We start from the raw sequence: 19,351 nt of genomic DNA, 5'->3' as shown, positions 1-19,351 counted from the left end.
GAAGTGGCTCCACTTGTGGCTTTCAAAGATGATTGGGTAAGCATGAGAAGGCAGTGTTTTCAGGCTCCAGTGACAGGGTGAGGAAGTGGGACTATTTTATTTGCTGTTACAGAGGGCTAGCATGAATCTGATGGGCCGATTCTCCTCCTTTGCGCTGTAACTGTACTTATGATGTTACGATTTTCTGGATGCGATTACCATTGGCAATTTTGGCTCTTACTGTCTAACAGCATTGAAAACATTTTTTATTGTGTTTGAGGCGATGCAATTATCTCACTCTGCATGTGCTTACTCCTCCCCAAACAGTGATAACTGACGTCAGGTGCCCCTTCAGTGAGCCCGCACATAGGTGCAGAATGAGAAAAGCCATGAGCAGCAGAAACCCTGCCTTTTCTGTGAAAAACACTGACACATCAAGTATCCCTGCTCCCTGCTGGCATTCATATTGTTGTTGTAGAGCCTGAGGGTTGAGTTTCTCATCTGACAGGGAACAAGAACTGGTGCCAGTGGGGCATTTCGTCTAGAATGCAAACTTCCTTCACAAGCATAAACTTTGAAGTGTAAAAGAAGACTTGGGGGCAGTTGGGAAATAAAGGATACCCTAATGTGAAAACCTGTACACAGTATCATCAATCATGTCCTTGATAAAAGGGTTAAAGAGGTACTGCTTTCCAAGACTTGCGAAGCTACAGCCATTTTCATTGCCCTGAAATTATTCCATATTTAAATGCAGGAATCTATGCCTAGAAGCCATAATCTCCTGATGCTAATGAGCCATTCAACAGTTAAGATGTTTTCAGAGTTTCTTAAGAGCTGATATGACAGGTAAATGTGGTTTTTAGCAGGGTTGGTACAAAGTGCAGTCAGTGGGCCAAGGTATTAAAATGGGCCCAAGAATTTTGGGGATTATCTCCAGGTTTTTTTCTGTTCTCTCTTGAAGATGAACTCTCACTGGAAACTGGTTGACAGCAAACCTTCTGGTACCACCTGAATAAGGGTTTTTATTTTAGATTAGATTACTTTACAGTGTGGAAACAGGCCCTTCGGCCCAACAAGTCCACACCGACCCGCAGAAGCGCACCCACCCAGCCCCATTCCCCTACATTTACCCCTGCACCTAACACTACAGGCAATTTAGCGTGGCCAATTCACCTAATCTGCACATTTTGGAGTGTGGGAGGAAACCCACGCAGACACGGGGAGAATGTGCAAACTCCACATAGTCAGTCGCCTGAGGCGGGAATTGAACCCGGGTCTCTGGCGCTGTGAGGCAGCAGTGCCACCGTGCCGCCCACAATTTCTGGTGTGAAATTGCATTTGAGTGGAGATTTTCACATCAAAGAGATGGTCAAGGCTTAACTAGTTTTTTGCCATTGCAGATAACACATTGGATCTGTTTATCACTAATACCTTTCCAGGAGGACTGGGGCAGGTGTAGGATACACTTGGTTTCTCTCCCTCTCTCATTGTGGGTCTATCCACAACACTTGCTCAATAGCAGTTCAAGATATCAACTCACCTTCACCTTTTTTATTAATTCATTCACTGAATGAAGGTGTCACTGGCTAGGCCAACATTTATTACCCATCTCTAATTACCCAGAGGCCAGTTAATCACAGTGCTGTGGGTCTGGAGTCACATGTAGACCAGACCAGGAAAGGACATTAGTGAGTCAGACGGATTCTTCCTGACAATCAACAATGGTTTGACGGTCATCATTAGACTCTTAATTCCAGATTTTTATCTAACTAAGTTCCACCATTCACCGTGACAGGATTCAAACTCGGGTCCCCAGAACGTTACCTGGATTAGTAGCCCAGCGATAATATGACCAAGCCATCGCCTCCCCACCTTCTCACAGTCAACTTGAGGCAGGCAATAAATGCTGGTTCAGCCAGTCAAGCTTGTGAAGTGAATTAAAAAGTAAACCACACATTCACTGACTGAGATCATCTGGACAGACAAAGAATCAAACTTGGAACCCTCTGGATCTACATGACTCAATAGCACAAAATCTTCCCTGCAAGGCGAAATTAAGAGATTCTTTCACTGGATTTGAAGGTTTTCTTGCAAATGCCTTTTAATTTCTTAACATTGTCAGCTTGACTCATTTGCTGATGAGTCAGGGGTCACGGTTTAAACCTCGCTCCTGAATTTAACACATAGTCCAAGCTGACACTCCATTACCTGATGAGAGATTGCTGCAGTTTTGGAGGTGACGTCTTTCAGATGAACTATTGAACCAGTTGCGCATCAAAGTTCCGTGGAAACACTCACAAGTTTTCCCAGTGTCCCGGCCAACATTCCTCCCATCACAAAATCCAGATTGACGGGTCATTTTATCTCTCTATGGAATCTTGCTTGTGTCGGTATTGGAAATATTTCCTCATCCCCAGAACAATAGCGAGTTAACCTCAGGTGGACCTCAGAATGTTGTGAGAGGTGTTATGTGAATGAAAGGTTCATTATTGTCTTGGAAGAGGGTTGGAGATTTTTTTATACAGTTGTATCATTCAAGGGTAAACAGTGTCTTTAAGAGCAGCACTGATATGTATTGTTATTTTAAACACTTGTTACCTGTATTGGTTTTGTTGACACCTCCCCCCATCACTCCCCACAACCCCACGGCACTTCAACCCATCAATCCCCAAACCTCAGTCATCCTCATCTTCAGGCTGTACAGCAAAGACAAAGAAAAGAGCTTGTCACAAATTACACGTTTCAAAATCAGCAGCGTCTGCCAACATGTCAGCAGAAGGGAATTATTAAGATGAGTTATTTACGGCTGGAAAGGTTTTCGAAGCAGCAGGGGCTCAGGATGATATATTGTCCACTGTGGTATAATCCACACTCGCCTGGACACGGTTCGACGCTGCTGATTTTATTATCAGCCCGTAAGCCTGTAACATAAGGAACCAGCCAGCCCAGTGGATTGCAAGCTGTTTCAGATGCCAGTGGCTCAAGTAACTGGGAGTGGAAGTGCTCACTTCAACTGTACAATGGGCAAAAGGCATGTCATAAAATGCTCTTACATTGGTGTGTGTTCTTCTTGTCTTTGGCTGAACTCCTGGCTTTCAGCATCTTGTGCTCTTGGGCACTCGCTTAAGAAGCACTGTCCAGTCAGTCTTCGTGTCAGCATACAAGAACACTTTTAAGAAATGCATTTGCAGGGTGCGGGCTTAGCTGGCTAGGCCAACATTTATTGTCCAGAGGGTAGTTCTGAGTTAACCATATTACTGTGGAACTGGAGTCACACATAGGCCAGACCAGGTAATGACAATTTCCCTTTCCTGTATTGGTGAACCAGATCTGGATTTCCCCCTAAGAATCCTCATTCAACTCTTAATTTATTGAATTCACATTTCTACCAGGTCAGGATTTGACCACAGGTTGCCAGAGCATTATCTGGGTTTGCTGAATTAACAGAGGAGAAAGTGAGGACTGCAGATGCTGGAGATCAGAGCTGAAAATGTGTTGCTGGAAAAGCGCAAGAGCTGAAAATGTGTTGCTTTTCCTTGCTGAATTAACAGGCTAGGTGTCGTTTGGGCATTGTAGGCTATGGACCAAATGCAGGTAAATGGGAATAGTGTAATTTGGTATTTGTTAGTGGGCATAGACATGGTGAGCCGAAAAGCCTATACAGTATGACTCTGTGATACTAGTGATGACACCCCATTAGGGTATCACCTCCCATGTGCAGTTTAATTGTTACTTCATAGCAACTATGAAAGTGAGAAAACTGTGTGACATGGACTGTCCAATGGAGACCACAACGTTGCATTTATTTCAAGCGAGATCCCAGATAATGCTTTGTTTATTAAATATTATAGGATGTCTTGGCCATTCCTGGAAAATTGCAATTTGCCAGATCTAGTTAGATGTGAAAGTTGAATTGTCTTAAGGTCATAGTCTGAGATACAGACTAGACTGTTTAGGACTGAGAAGAAGAGAAATGTATTCACCCAGAGAGTGGTGAGCCTGTGGAATTCACTACTATAGAAAGTATCATTCCTGATGAAGGGCTTATGCCCGAAACGTTGATTCTCCTGCTCCTCGGATGCTGCCTGACCTGCTGTGCTTTTCCAGCACTACACTCTCGACTCTGATCTCCAGCATCTGCAGTCCTCACTTTCTCCTACTATAGGAAGTAGTTGAGGTCAAAACATTGAATGTGTTAAATATACTCCTTACAGCTCAAGGGATCAAAGGGTATGGGGTGAAAGTGGGAACTAGGGTCTGAGTTAGATGATCAGCCATGATCATATTGAATAGCAGAGTGGGCTCGAAGGGCTGAATGGTCTACTGCTTTTATTTTCTATGTTTCTATGAATAGTGTATTCCTATCTCCAAGATGTTTTTGCAAGGTCTGTCAGCACTACATTTCAAATTAGTGCAATGTAAAAACATTATGCATATTATACCACGTCAAAATACAGTGAGGGTCCGAGGGACCAGTGTATCTTAGTGGAGGTTTACTTTGGCTTCAAGGCAAAAACTGTGATTGGGCAATGTAGTAGAAATGCTAGAGGCTTTACCACAGGAGGATTTGAGGACTGGAGTTACGAAATCTGTCTTCAGTTGTATAGATCACTGGTGAAACCGTACTCGGTGCAGTTCTGGTCTCCTTGCCTTAGAATGGATATACTTAACTTGGAGGGACTATAGCAGAGGTTCACCAGACTGATTCTAGAGCTAGGGGGAGCAATTTAAAAATAAGAGAGTAGAGGACTGAGATGAATTTTATTATTAAGGTGGTTGTGAATCTTTGGCGTTCTTTGAGAGCTGTGGAAACTCAGTCAATAAGTAAGTTCAAGACAAAGATTAATAGGTTTCTAGTTACTAATGACTACAAGGAATATGATGTTCAGGTAAATGATGAGCCATAATTTGGAATAGTGGAGCAGGCTAAATGGCCTTCTGCTATTCTTAGGTCCCCAATCAACGTACACGGCGATGACAGTAGTGTGATTTGATGAAATATGAGGGGATATTGAAGGAATTAATCGAAGTAGACTGATTCAAGGGATTAAGATATTTAAAACAACATTGCATTTATATAATGCCACGAACATAGTAAGACCTGCCAAGGGGCTTCAAAGAATCTTGATTAAAAGTTTTTGACACTAAACCACCACAAGAAGATAATACAGCAAACGAGCAAAAGCTCAGTGAAAAGCTTAGGTCCTAAGGGAGGAGTGAGATCGAGAGGCTTTGGACAGGTATTTCAAAGCTTAAAACTAAGGTGAAATGGGAGAGATTTTGAGCAGATAGCAGGGCTTGGTTTTTTTTTCACCGGAGCTCAGAGGATGTGGATTTGTCAACTGGTGTTGATGTTTCAACAAGAGTGCGTGTTAACATTTAAAAGGAGATGAAATAAGTTGTTGAAGGGAAGTTGGAGCAGGATACACAGGATTGAGCCACTGCTAATGTAGAAGGAGGGTGATATTGGCTGACTGGGCCAAGCAGCTGTTTTCTTTTGATGTAACAAATTGATGGGATGTTGCACAGTGGTACTCCAGAACTTCTCAGTGACCATTCAGCCCTCTACTTGTTCTGTCAATCAGGACAGTCAGGGCTGATCTTCTGCCTTGATTTCACTTTTCCAGCTGCTTCCGTCTTCCTTCATTCACTGACATGTGAAGAATCTGTTTTTTGCCAGGACCATGTCAATGTATGATGAGTTAGAGTTAAGAGGCTCATGCACATGTTAACGCCCTCCTTTCCTTGCCCTCTCTTCTAGAGCACTGGGCGCCAGCACTCGTCAGTGGAATTGTGGTGCCCATGCCTGTGAAGCACACACACAGATGATGTCTGAAGCTGGACGTGGCAGTAGGAGTCGGATTGGCAGCCACTCTGGAGGAATGATCACCCTGTGGTACGCACTTTACCTCTGTTTAGTCACTGTCACCAGCGTCCAAGCTGCCAGGCTCCGCATTTCAGAAGCTGCAGAAAAACCCACCCGACGTCCTCCCTCAGGTAAACATCAGAGTTGGACTTCTCGTTTTGTCATTTGTCATTCTGTCTGGACCGTTTTCTTGGGGCGGGGGAGAAGGGGAGGTGAAATTAATGTTTTATTTAGCAGTTTTCTTTTTATAATAATTCATTGTAGGCTTATAACAAGGCCAGCACTAACTGCCTATCCCAAGTTGCTCTTTAAGAAGCTAATCGATACAAAGAAGGTCTTCCTACTGTGCTGTCAGAGAGGGAATTCCCAGACCCAAGTGGGAATGTATCGATTACATTGTGAAAAGAGTAACACTCCTGAGCTCTTCATTGTATGAATTAATTTTAACATTCTGGTTTAACAAAGTCCTTATCAATTCTATATTTACAACAGTTCATTATTTTGACTGCTGTATTTTACTTGGATCCTTTAGCCAACAGTCAACAGTGTGATATCTAGGGGACAAAAAATATAATCTGTTTAAATCTCAAACTGTCTGAATCAATTGACTAATTTATTTGAGGGAACTATATGCGTGCCAACTTTCTTTATTCTTCCCTGGGATATGGGCATCATTGATAAGAATCTGTTGCACATTTCTAATTGCCTATCTACTGAATGGCTTGCTAGTGATTTTCAGAGGATAGTGAAGAGCCAGTCACATTGCTGTGAGTCGAAAGGTGTGTCGCTGGAAAAGCACAGCATGTCAGCAGCATCCAAGGAGCAGGAAAATCGATGTTTCAAGTATAAGCCATTCATCAGGAATGTGAGAGGGAGGAGGGAGGCCTGAGAGATAAATCACCCCCCACCTGCATCTACTTATCCCCTTGCCAGCTACCTTCCCCCAGCCCCAGCCCCAGCCCCCTATTTATCTCTCAGACCCCTTCCCCTCCCCACATTCCTGATGAAGGGCTTATGCCCAAAACGTCGACTTTCCTCCTCCTCGAATGCTGCCTGACCTGCTGCGCTTTTCCAGCACAACTCTTCTCAACTCTGATCTCCAGCATCTGCAGTCCTCACTTTCTCCACATTGTTGTGAGTCTGGAGTCACAAACCAAGTAAAGCTGCAAATGTTCATCCCTCACAGACATTAGTGCACCAGATGATGATACCTGCCTGGTCACCATTACTGGGACTAGCTTTTAAATCCTGAATTTAGTAATTACATTTAAATTCCACCAGCTGCCACTGTGGGATTTGAACTCTTGCCTCCACAGGTCAATTGAATTTCGAGGCCAGTGACATAACCACAGCACCATCATCTCTCCAAACTGAAGCTGTGATATCTGTAAATAGGGACAGGATTTATTAGATAATCCAAACATAGTGCATAGCGTTTTAGCTTTTGCTGGTCATTTTTATGTTACACTGCCTTTTCTCTCTTGTTATATAACAGGCATGGTGCACCTACCCGGGCTGTTTCTACCTATTACCTGAACAGAATTGGTTGGGAAGCCAGCAGGAAAGACTGGTCTGTCATTTTAACAAGGTGGCTAGCCCAGCCTCCAAAATCCCAGTCCAGCAGCCAATTCCCATTTACTTACCACTAACTTACCCATTACCCTACTGGGACATAGTAATCTGAGCCCTTTCCCCCTGCTTTCAGTTACTGAGCTCATCTCGCAAGGCCTGGTCGCCATGGCAACAACCCCAACCGGGCATGCTCATCATTCTGGAAGAGAATAGCCCCGTACTGAGCATCTTGTGTACACTTCAAACCTTAGCCACACATCACTTTAAGGAGCAACACATCCTGAAGCCTGAATCAAATTCCTCTTTGATTTTCGGTCACTCGCTGGCCTTTTCCTATGACAATATTGTCTTCTGCCATCCTGCTGCAGAGTTTTAGAAACATAGAAACAAAGAAGTTAGGAATGGGAGTAGGTCCTTTGATTCTGCTCTGCCACTCACTACCACCATGGCTCCAACTCAGTATCCTGTTCCCACTTTCTCCCCATACCCTTTCACCCCAGGAATTAAGTCCGTCTTGGAAACATTCAATGTTTTAGCCTCAGCTACTTTCTGCGGCAGAGAATTGCATCTTGGAGGACTATCCAGCAAGACAATATGGATAGAATTTGGAAATATGAACATTGCAAACACTGTGACATTGTTATACTATAAACCTCCCAGTAGCCAGTGGAAGATAGAGGAACAGATGAGTCAGCACATCATGGAAAGATGCTAATACAACAGAGTTATTGTTGTGGGTGATTTTAACTTACCCAATATAGACTGGGACTCCCTTGGTTCCAGGGGCTTGGATGGGCCAGAATTTGCTAGGTGCATTGAGGAGGGTTTCTTTGAAACAATGTGTAGATAGTCCAACTGGGAAGGGGTCATACTGGACCTTGCATCAGGGAATGGGCCCAGCCAGGTGATCAAAGTTTCAGTGGAGGAGTACTTTGGGAAGAGTGATCATAATTTGCAGGCTGGTGGCTCAGTGGTTAGCACTTTGGTCTCACAGCACCAGGGACCCGGGTCCGATTCCAGCCTCGGGTGACTGTCTGTGTGGAGTTTTCACATTCTCCCCATGTTTGCGTGGGTTTCTCCAGGTGCTGTGGTTTCCTCCCACGATCCAGAGATGTGCAGGTTAGGTAAATTGGCCATGCTAAATTGCCCATATTGTTCAGGGATGTGCAGGCTAAATGAATTAGTTAGGGGTAAATGTAGTGTAATAGGATAAGGGAATGGTTCTGGATGGGTTACTCTTCGGAGGATCAGTGTGGACTTGTTGGGCCTAATGGCCTGTTTCCACATTGTAGGGATTCTATGGTAATCTCATAAGTTTTAAGATAGTTATGGATAATGATTGTAATAGTCCTTGCTGAAAGTGCTAAATTGTGGAAAGGCTAATTACAACAGCAATATGCAAATACTGGAGAAATTAGATTGGGGAGCTGCTGTTGGAGGGTAAATGCACATCTCACAACTGGCAGTTTTACAGACCAGTTGATCAGAGTTCAGGACCAGCATGGTCCTGTGAGGATGAAAGATAAAGATGGCAAGTTTCAGGAACCCTGGATGACAAAAGATATTGAAAGATTAATCAAAAAGGAAAGAAGTATATGTAAGATTTCAGAAAATGCAATCAGACAAGGCCCTTGAGAAATATAAAGGAAGCAGGAAGGAACTTAAACAAGGAACTGAGAGGACTAAAAGGAGCCATGAAATGTTCTTGACAAGTAGGATTAAGGAGAATCCCAAAGCATTTTATATGTATATTAAGAGCAAGAGGGCAACAAGAGAAAGGGTAGGTCAACTCAAAGTCAAAAGGAGGAGATTTATGCATGAAGCCAGAGGAAGTGGGCGAGGTCCTTTGCGTTAGTATTCACCAAGGAGAAGGACATGGATGATGGTAGGATTAGGGAGGGGTAGGCTGATATTCTAAGGCATGTTATTATTAAGAAGGAGGAGGTGTTGGGTGTCTTGAAAAAAGTTAAGGTAGATGAGGCCTCAGAGCCTGGTGGGATCTACCCCTGGATTCTATGGGAGGTAAGGGAGGAGATTGCTGAGACCTTGACAGTGATCTTTGTATCATCTTTAGGCACAGGTGAGGTCCTGGAAGACTGAAAAATAGCGAATGTTGTTCCTTTGTTTACGAAAGGCAACAAGGATAATCCAGGAAATTAAAGGCAGATGAGCTTTACATCAGTGGTAGGTCAATTATTGGAGAAGACTCTTAGGGTCAGGGTTTACTCACATGTGGAGAAGAATGAACTTATTAGAGATCATGAACATGGCTTAGTGTGGGGAGGTCCGGTCTCGAAAATTTGATTGAGTTTTATGAAGATGATTGTTGAAGATAAGACATTGGATGCTGTCAACATAGACTTTACTGAAGCATTTACCTCCCTCAGTAACCTGGGTTAGAATATAGATAGACACATGAACAGGCAGGGAACAGAGGGATAGAGACCATGTGCAGGCAGATGGGATTCGTTTAGAATGGAATCATGATCAGCCAAGGTTCTGTACTTCCCTATAATCGGGAACATCCTTCTTGCATTTACCTGTCTGTTCCTGTTAGAATTTTGTATATTCCTATGAGATTTGCCCTCATTCTTCTAAACTCCAGTGAATATAATCCAAACCGATCCAGTATCTCTTTCTCTCGCCTTCCTCTAGCAAGCTTCATTGTGTTAGATGCTGGGATGCAATCCTGTGGACTTTAATATCCACCAGTTGAGTGAGCAGAGTCACTTGGCAGAGATAGCAAATCAAAGAGGTGAAAAGTTAGAAATACAAATTGCTTTTTCTCTCGCACTGCTGATATCTCTATATCTGTCTGGTGATTGTGCTGACAGTTGCTTGATATGTGCAGCTGCCTGAGTGAGACTCCAAACCCAGCTGGGAATATTCACAAAGGTTCGATGTTACATGAAATTCAGGTGAAGCCAACTTGTTTACTGTCTGGTCACCTGTGTCTACACAGAACCAAAACCTTGGGAGCTTTTTCCATAGTGAGCATGTCTGTCTATGTGAGACTGTGTATGTATGTCTGTCTGCGACTCTCTTTCTTTGTCTGTCCACATAGACCCTAAATGAGTTTGCACATTTGTCTGGTGTGCGCACGCTCATTGTCTTGTGCACACACTCAATGTCTCATACAATCATTCATTTCTAAAGCACAAAATGTGACTATCTTTCTGCCATTCTTCCATTCTTCCATTTATTACCCGTTGGTCTTGGGAAGGTGGTAGTGAACCACTGCAATCCATATGCGGTTGGTACACTCCCAATGCTGTCAGGAAGTGAGGAGACGGTGGTGCCATGGTGATGTTGCTGGGCTCGTACTTTAGAAACAATGGTTAGTGCCCTGGGCACAAGGGTTTAAATCCAGCCATTGTAGTTGGTGGAATTTGAATTCAATGAATTAATTGAAGACAATCTAGAATTGAAAGCTGGCTCAGTGATGGTGGCCATAAGTGTTGTAAAAACCCATTTGGTTTGTTAATTTCTGGTGCCTTATATCTCATAAATGCCTTGTGAAATGGCCTGGTAAGTCAGTTGTACCAAACCATTTCAGAAAAGTAATTTCCTAGCGACTTCCTTTTTTGCGTTTTGTTTGTATTGGTCTTTCCCTATAGGTGTCTCTCCCTCGTGCTCTCTTCCTCTCTCCATCTTGCCCCTTTCTCTCCATCCTTTCCTCTCTGAATGCTATATACAGCAGAGCAGCTGTGTTTATTTTTTGAAGTCATGCAATGGAAAGGAGCATTTTCCTAGTTTCCTCAAGGAGGTAGAGAAACGAGGCTTGAGCTGTAACAGATTCGGTGAGTTTTGAATCATCTGCTCTCCTAAAACCACCAGTCAGGTTGTCCGATGGAGGCCAAGAGCTGGTGTGTCCGCTTCCTCCCCATCCCCCCATCTTGATTTAATGCCATTAATCATTGCCGAGGGCTGTTTTTGTCAGCAAGAAAGCTGTAATAAAACACATATTCTAAATGTAACTCAACACAGCTTATTTTTCACAGCTAAACAGGTTGATTTATGGAGCTCCCTGAGTAGCTTTTGATGAATTTGCTTGAGTTGGAAATAAAGACGCTGCTGATTGGGACTGGAGCCTGTTTCTTCCCCTCTGAAAAACTGTGGAGTCTCGTTGCTCAATGCAACTGGATTGTGCCGAGTGCAGACTGTGGCTGAGGTTTCTGATGTGCTGGAAGGAGTTCCTCTCATGGGAGCGCTCCCAGTGCGATTCCTCCCCCTCCAGCCCTGCCACAAGTCCACAACAGAACAGTAAGGTCCTACTGCTACTGAGTGAATGCAGCTTTGTGCTACCATGGGCTCTCATGTATAAAACCCACATTGAAGCAAAGCTCACTGCCGGAACCGTCATTTTCAGAAGAGACCAGTGAAGGCTTAAAGGAGGGGGTTTGCTCTGAGGTGGGGCTGTGTATATTGCACATATTAAGGTCTCCACAGGGAGGTGCCTTGTTTCTGGCAGGAAGGCAGGAGATGTTGGCTTCAGTCTGAATGGAGTCCAAGGCGAAGGTAGAAGGGGCCTCATCTGGGCTACATTTCCCCTCAGCGTTTTGGATCGGGAACAATGTTGGATTCTTGTGAATGAAAGTGGAGAGGCTGTGCAGAAAACGAATGCAAACACCATTAACAAGCTGCTGTGCAGATGATGAAAGGGGTCATTGAACTGTTTTACCTCTTCGGGGATCAGGGTCAGTGGACTTGCTGGCTGAGAATGGGGCTTCAGACACTAAAAGCGATCCGTATAGGAAATCTAACCTTGACAGGGAGCAGTCAGTGCATTCTGTCCATTCTCCTGCTGCACTCTCACACATAAAGGGCCCTACGTCCTGAGGCCCAAGGGTGCATTTTCAAATCAGGCCTCTGGAGCTTTTGTGAGCTATTTGGGGAACTCCTGCACCGAGTGTTGGAGTCAGAAACACTGAGCCAGTTTCTGTGCATGCACTGTGTTACAACACAGATCACAACATGCCACTCGTGTGCAGATGCTCAGAGAGCCTATCCACATACTTGTTCACAATGCACAGACGATATAGTGGCAGAATAGATCGTATCTTCTTGTAAAAGTAATACTGAGGCTGACAGTAGCTGATGCATGAATCAGAGAGCAGCTTCCAGTGAGTGCGAGCGCTCACACGCACGCACACACAAGCACACACACACACTTAAATGCATCAATCTGGATGTTGCTGTCTGAGATTCTGCTGCAAAGATACCCCAAAGACAGCATCACCCTCTGACACTCCACTCAAATGCACTGATTGGTGTGAAATTGCTTTACGTACATACGTCAGAGATTGTGATTAATCCAGCCAAAAATAAAACTTGAGCTTTCATATTCCAGTTTAGAGCCATGGAGATGTACAGCATGGAAACATTCATGTCGACCAGATATCCTAAATTAATCTAATTCCATTTGCCATATCCTTTTAAATCCATGGGTACATGAATCATAGAATCATAGGGATTCAAATATTTCCATGGTTCACATACCCATCCAATGTCCTTTAAGGAAGGAAATATGCTATCCTTACTTGGTCAGGCCTATACATGACTCTAGACCCACAGCAATGTTATTGACGCTTATTGCTCTCTGAAATAGCATAGTGAGCAACATCAGTTGAGGGGCAGTTAAGGACGGGGCAATAACTGCTGGCTTCACCAGAGATGCCCACATCCATGAATGAATTTTGAAGAAGACAACTTTCAGGCTTTAGCTGTATAAGTGACAAGTAATACTTGCACCATACATGTGTCATGGCAATGACCTCTTCAACAAGAGAGAATCTGACCAACTCCCCTTGACATTCAACGACATTACCATCGCTAGATCATCCACTATCAACATCTGGAGAATTATCATTGAGTGGATAGTGAATTGGATCAACTAGATAAAAACTCTGTACGGAACTGAATAATTTGTTTTCTTTGTTTCTTAATCAGATTGTTCTTTCAATCTCTTTATTTTGCTTTCTATATCTGCTTTGTCCTTAATTATACACTTTACATGGCACTTTCTGCTTCTAACTTTGAACTAATTATTAACAGCACTTTAAATTGATTGGGTAAAGAGATCCACAGTTAGTTATCCTAGTCACTAGATCACTGCAATGTACCTTTTGGATGGCACTTGCTAAGCCAGAGCGTATGGAAAACCATTAGCAAGTACAAGTGTAACATATGGCCTGCAGAGATATCCTGGAGCTAAGATGACTAACCTCCAACAACCCAAACCATCTTCCTTTGAATGAATAGGAGTGTAGAACTTGAAGCGATGTACATCATTCCCTGTATTTGCAGCACAATAACAACTTGCATTTATATAGAGCCTTTAATGCAATGAATGCTTTGAAAATGGATCCACTATGTCCTGTTAATCCCCAGAACCAACCACCAAGAGCAGTGATAGCTCAGGGAAGGTTGACAATTGAAGGTAAAAGTCCCTCTTCATTGAGAGGCTTTAAAGCATACAGTAAATATTATAATGCACCTTTCAAGGCGTACTGAGGCTTACTTTAAAAACAAGCTCAAAATATTTAGGTTAGTTCACAGTTTAAGTACATTGCCTATCTATAAATTTTCATGAACCAGAGATCCACAAATAAGAATGGAGAACTGTCCTATCTAATAGACTATATTAAAAATTTAAGTATGGGCAATCTCATGGCAAACTCTGCACATTTTGTATAATGGAACATTGATTGTGCATTGTCTATGCAGCCTTTGTAAAAGAATACAAGATTTGCAGTCGCACAGTCTATGCTTTTACAAATTTTTAACAACTCATACCTTAAAAGACATCCAATTCACCTATCAGGCCTGCATATTCTCGCCTATATTGGTTTCCAAATTTGCAACAAGTTGATTTTAAAATTCTCATCCTTCATTGATATATTCTTGGCCTTTACCACCTCTTTTTCTATAATGTCCTCTAATCCCAAAACCCCTCTGTGATATTTGTGCTCACCTAATTCTAGCCCCTTGTCCAATCCTAATTTTAATCCCACCACCATTAATTGTTGAACCTTCAATTCCCTAGGTTTCAAGTTTTGGATCTCTCTCGCTAAACTATTCCAGATTTCTACTTATTTATTTTTAAGGCACTTCTTAAAACCTACTACGTTTGGTCACTTGTCCTGATATATAGCGCAGTATCAAATCTTGTTTGATAACCCTTCTCTAATCCATTTTCAAAACATTTACTGTATTGCATTAAATGCATTGTATAAATGCAAGCTGTTGTGCTGCAAATATAGGGAACAATGTACATCGCTTCAGGTTCTACATGCCTATTCATACCTAGATCAAAGGAGATCATGGTTGTTGGAGATCAGTTATCTCAGCTCCAGGATATCTCTGCAGGAATTTCTCAGGGTAGATGTTTTCTAATCAATCAGCTTAGAGATGTTACTAACACTTCTGCAGCAGGTAGTAGTTGAATCTGGGTCACTTGGCTCAGAGGTAGGGACACTACCACTGTGCCACAAGAGCCCCAGTTCCTCAGAGTAGTGTCCCAGACCAAACCACCTTCAGCTACTCCATCATAAGATGGGGATGTTCACTGATGATTGCACAATGTTCAGCACCACATGTGACAAGAGACTTGGCTCATCATGCCTACACTAGCTGTCTGAGCTATTTGACTTGGAGCCAATCTCCTGCCTTTGCCCCCATACGTCTTCAATTTGTTTCTGTTTAAATAATATCTCAGTGCCCTCTTGAATTCCTCAAATTAACTTGCCTGCACCACTCTTCCAGACATTGCATTCTGCAACCCAAATACTTACTGAGTGAAAAAGGTTTTTCATGCCTTATATTTGCTTCTTTTCAAAAGATTTTGCACCAAAGTGGGACAAGTTTCTCCCTATCTACTCTATCCAGTCCATTATGATGTTGAAAATTTTGATCAAATCTCTTTTTAGCCATCTCCTCTCCAAGAAGAAGAGACCCAACATTTCCAATCTCTCCTCATCCTAGAAGTATCTCAACCCTGGAACAATTCTTGTAAATCTCTTCTGTACTGTCTCCAATATGTTCACATCTTTCCTAAAGTGCCCAAAATTGTATACAATGCTCCAGCTAAGGTGTAACAAGTGTCAACATAAGTTCAGCATAACTTCTTGCTCTTAGACTCGATGCCTCTGTAAGTAAAGCTTCATGACTTCTTGTAGTGAAACTGTGTGTGCCAAAATGCAGCAAGACCTGGACAACATCTAGTCTTGGGCTCTTAAAGTCCTCAGGATGGGGGAGACCAAATGGGCAGCACAGTGGCACAGCGGTTAGCACTGCTGCTTCACAGCGCCAGAGACCCGGGTTCAATTCCCGCCCTCAGGTGACTCTCTGTGTGGAGTTTGCACATTCTCCCTGTGTCTGCGTGGGTTTCCTCTGGGTGCTCTGGTTTCCTCCCACAGTCCAAAAATGTGCAGGCTAGGTGAATTGGCCATGCTAAATTGTCTGTAGTGTTAGGTGAAGAGGTAAATGTAGGGGAATGGGTCTGGGTTGGTGGCGGGTCGGTGTGGACTTGTTGGGCCGAAGGGCCTGTTTCCACACTGTAAGTAATCTAACCTAATCTAAGTAAAACTAGCGGGAATAGGTTTATGGTGAGAGGAGAAAGATATAAAAGGGACCTAAGGGACAACCTACTCCACTCAGAGAGTGGTGTGTGTGTGGAATGAGCTTCCAGAGGAAATGGTGGAAGCTGGTACAATTATAACATTTAAAAGGCATCTGGATGGGTATATGAGTATGAAAGGTTTAGAGGGATATGGGCCAATTGCTGGCAAATGAGACTAGGTTAATTTAGGATACCTGGTCGGCATGAACAAATTGGACCCAAGGGTCTGTTTCCTTTATGTCTCTAAGTGGCAAGTATCACAAGTGCCATCTCCAACAAAAGAGAATCCAATCATCCATGACATGACCATCACTGAGTCCCCCACTATCAACATACTATTGACCAGTAACTGAACTGGACATTGGCAACAAAAGCAGGTCAGGTACTGGAAATTATGTAATGAGTGACTCACTTTCTTCCTCCCCAAAGCCTGCCCACCATCCAAAAAAGGAACAAGTCAGGAGAGTGTTGGAATGCTTCCCATTTTCCTGCATGGTGCAGCTCCAGTGACATACTAGAAGCTGACACCATCCAGGACAAAGCAAGTGCAACCTGCTCCACCACCTTCACCATCCACTCCCTCCACCACCTCCCACAGTACATTGGTGTTCCTTCAGTGTCGCGAGGTCAAAATCCCAGAACTCCCTCCCTAACGCAGTTGTGGTTCTATTTACAGCCACATAGACTGCAGGGTCAAAATCCTGGAACTCCCTCCCTAACACCATTGTGGGTGTATTTACAGCCACATGGACTGCAGTGGTTCACGTAGGCAATTCACCAGCACTGTATGAAGGGCAAGTAAGATTCAACAGTAAATGGCCCACACACCATGAATACATTTTAAAAAAAAACATCCTTTCTGACATATATTACATGGAAGTTCTTGTGATAAGTGTCTTCTTACTGCCTTTGTAAATAAATAGCATTTCTTCTACTTGTGGAGTATATGTGCCCTAAACAACCACTGAATTGTACCCTTCCCACCACAAGATTTTTTATAAGTATTGTGAGTTTAAGAAATATATTCAGCATTTCAATTACTTCATGCAACCATTTAATTATAGTTTGATTAAAGACTCATGCATGGGTATCATCATTTATCAGAGAAAGGCCTAACTGCAGGTATTGTACTCTGTTTTCTGAAAGGTAGTTATTGTACAGCAATGAGTGAGTGGTTTACGGTTCATGTTAATTGGACAGACTTTCCACAAACCCTTGATTAAAACTAGTTTATACCAAACTGTCACTTAGTTTCTTTGAGAAGATCAACTTTGCCTGAGGAACTGGCAAGCAACTCTTGAAAGAGCGGTCAGGCTTACAGTTAAATAAGAATATAGTCAATAACAGTCCCCAATGTCTCAGGTCTTGATTGTTCCATGGTTTCTTTCATCAAAACATCAAGAATTCTGAGCACCTCTTTTTGATCCCAACAACAAGCTTCCTTGCTATCCTTCCATGCTCCACCCTTCTTCCTCCGCTTCAATTCAATTGTAAACTTAGCATCAAATGTCACCCCAAGCCCAATTTCTAACCTTCTCTGTCACAACTAACCCCCACATCACCTTCCTCCCAGTCCCTGACTGTTTGCCACTGAAACCGATGCCATTGTGAGCTCCAAACTCAATGATTCCAATGTTCTGCAGGTCACCTTCCATTTTCCAGCTTCTTCTGTATTTCAGCTCATCTACAACTCTACTGCTGTCCTGACCTGTGCTAACTCCCATTTCAACTCCCCAAATGTAAAATTTTCATTCTTATCTTGGAATCATAGAATCTCAATAGTGCAGATGGAGGTGATTTGGCTGATCAAGGTTGCACTGACCCTCTGAAAAATATCCCATTCTGCCCACCCTATCCCTGTAACTCTGCATTTCCCATGGTTAACCCACCCAGCTTGCACATCCCTGGACACTATGGAGCAATTTAACATAGACAATCCACCTAGTCTGCACATCATTGGACTTAAATCCCTTCTCACAGTTGACCCAATCGTGTCTGTGTAACCTCCTCCCTCGGCCCAAATATTTTACTGCTCTGGCCTTTTGTGAAACAGTAGCCCTTCTCCTTCTCCATTGCTGCAGAGATTGGAAGCTTGTTGGGATCTGGAATTCTTTCATGTCCCTCCTATAGGACCTCTCCTTAGACTCCTCCTCTTTGGCCAAACATTCAGTCAGCCCTTCTAACAACTACTCTTTTGGCTTGGTGTCCATTTTTGTCTGAATCTACCTCTGCCCTGAGGGTTTTTTCTAACCCTAAGGGCTCCACATGAATGTTAGTTGTTATTGCTGTTCAATTCCAATAAGGCAAACTGGTGTAACCCGAGCAAAAACAGTTATTTTGACTCAATGTAATTTGGTGGACTCCAGCTGTAATGGAATGGGATAGATGCAGATGTTACAGAGTAATTTGACAATCGCGGCAGAGGGGTAAAGCAATTCCAGATGTTGTGAGGATCTGCTGTCAGGGTGTGGCAACTTGCAATTAGCTAAACTTGTAATTAGGTAAAGTAAATTCAACTATTAAAGGCGATACAGGTCGTTAGGATAAACAACTGTTATTGAGTAATTGGGATCCAGCCATTGCTAGGCAAGCCAGCTCCAGATGCTGTGCAGGGACTTAAGTCTGAGTGTTATGAGGTTACTCAATTCAGCTGTTGTTAGGTATGGTGACTTGAGAATTGTCATAGGAGATAGCAACTTCCAGCAGCCACATTATAAGAAGGATATTATTAAACTAGAGAGGACTCAGAAAAGATTTGCCAAGATGTTGCCAGGTATGGAAGGTTTGAGTTATAAAGAAAGGCTGGATGGGTTGGGACCTTTTTTGTTTGAGAGGAGGAGAGTGGGAGATAACATTATAGTGTTTTATAAAATCTGAGGGGTATAGATAGGGCTAATGGGAGGTATCTTTTTCCTAGGATGGGGTATTTCAAGACTAGGGGGTACAACTTTAAGGTGAGACAAATAGATTTTAAAAAGACATGAAGGGCAAATGTTTTACACAAAGGGTGGTTTGCCTGTGGAATGAACTTCCTGAGGAAGTGGTGGATGTGGGTACAGTTACAGTGTTTAAAAGACATTTGGAAAGTACTTGAATAGGAAGGGTTTGGAGGGATATGGGCCAGGAGCAGGCAGGTGGGACTAGTTTAGTTTGGAATTATGTTCGGCATGGACTGATTAGACCAAAGGGTCTGTTTCTGTGCTGTATGACTCTATAATTCCAGATGTTTCAGGGTACTTTCTGTGCAGGAAGTAACTTCTCAATTTCATTAAAAATTCCAAAGAACAATTCCGCTGTTAAACAGAAACAAGAAC

At 43.0% G+C, this 19,351-nt stretch overlaps 1 protein-coding gene across 8 annotated transcripts in view; it reads left to right on the top strand.

The window, feature by feature from the left end:
• The window catches only part of fgfr3 (fibroblast growth factor receptor 3), a 176,508-nt gene that overhangs the window by 47,234 nt on the left and 109,923 nt on the right, over positions 1–19,351 (top strand). For all 8 annotated transcript variants that reach the window (XM_087990990.1, XM_087991016.1, XM_087991007.1 and 5 more), the window contains exon 2: positions 5,741–5,976. In XM_087990990.1, the coding sequence (XP_087847116.1) occupies positions 5,805–5,976 (172 nt within the window). In that variant the 5' untranslated portion in view covers positions 5,741–5,804. The remainder of the gene's footprint in view (positions 1–5,740; positions 5,977–19,351) is intronic.

Source organism: Chiloscyllium plagiosum, unplaced genomic scaffold (genome assembly GCF_037043375.1).
Source record: "Chiloscyllium plagiosum isolate Xiang-an unplaced genomic scaffold, Cpla_swu_hap1 HiC_scaffold_1, whole genome shotgun sequence".
NCBI lineage: Eukaryota > Metazoa > Chordata > Chondrichthyes > Orectolobiformes > Hemiscylliidae > Chiloscyllium > Chiloscyllium plagiosum.
This window is presented reverse-complemented; position numbering and strand designations above follow the sequence as displayed.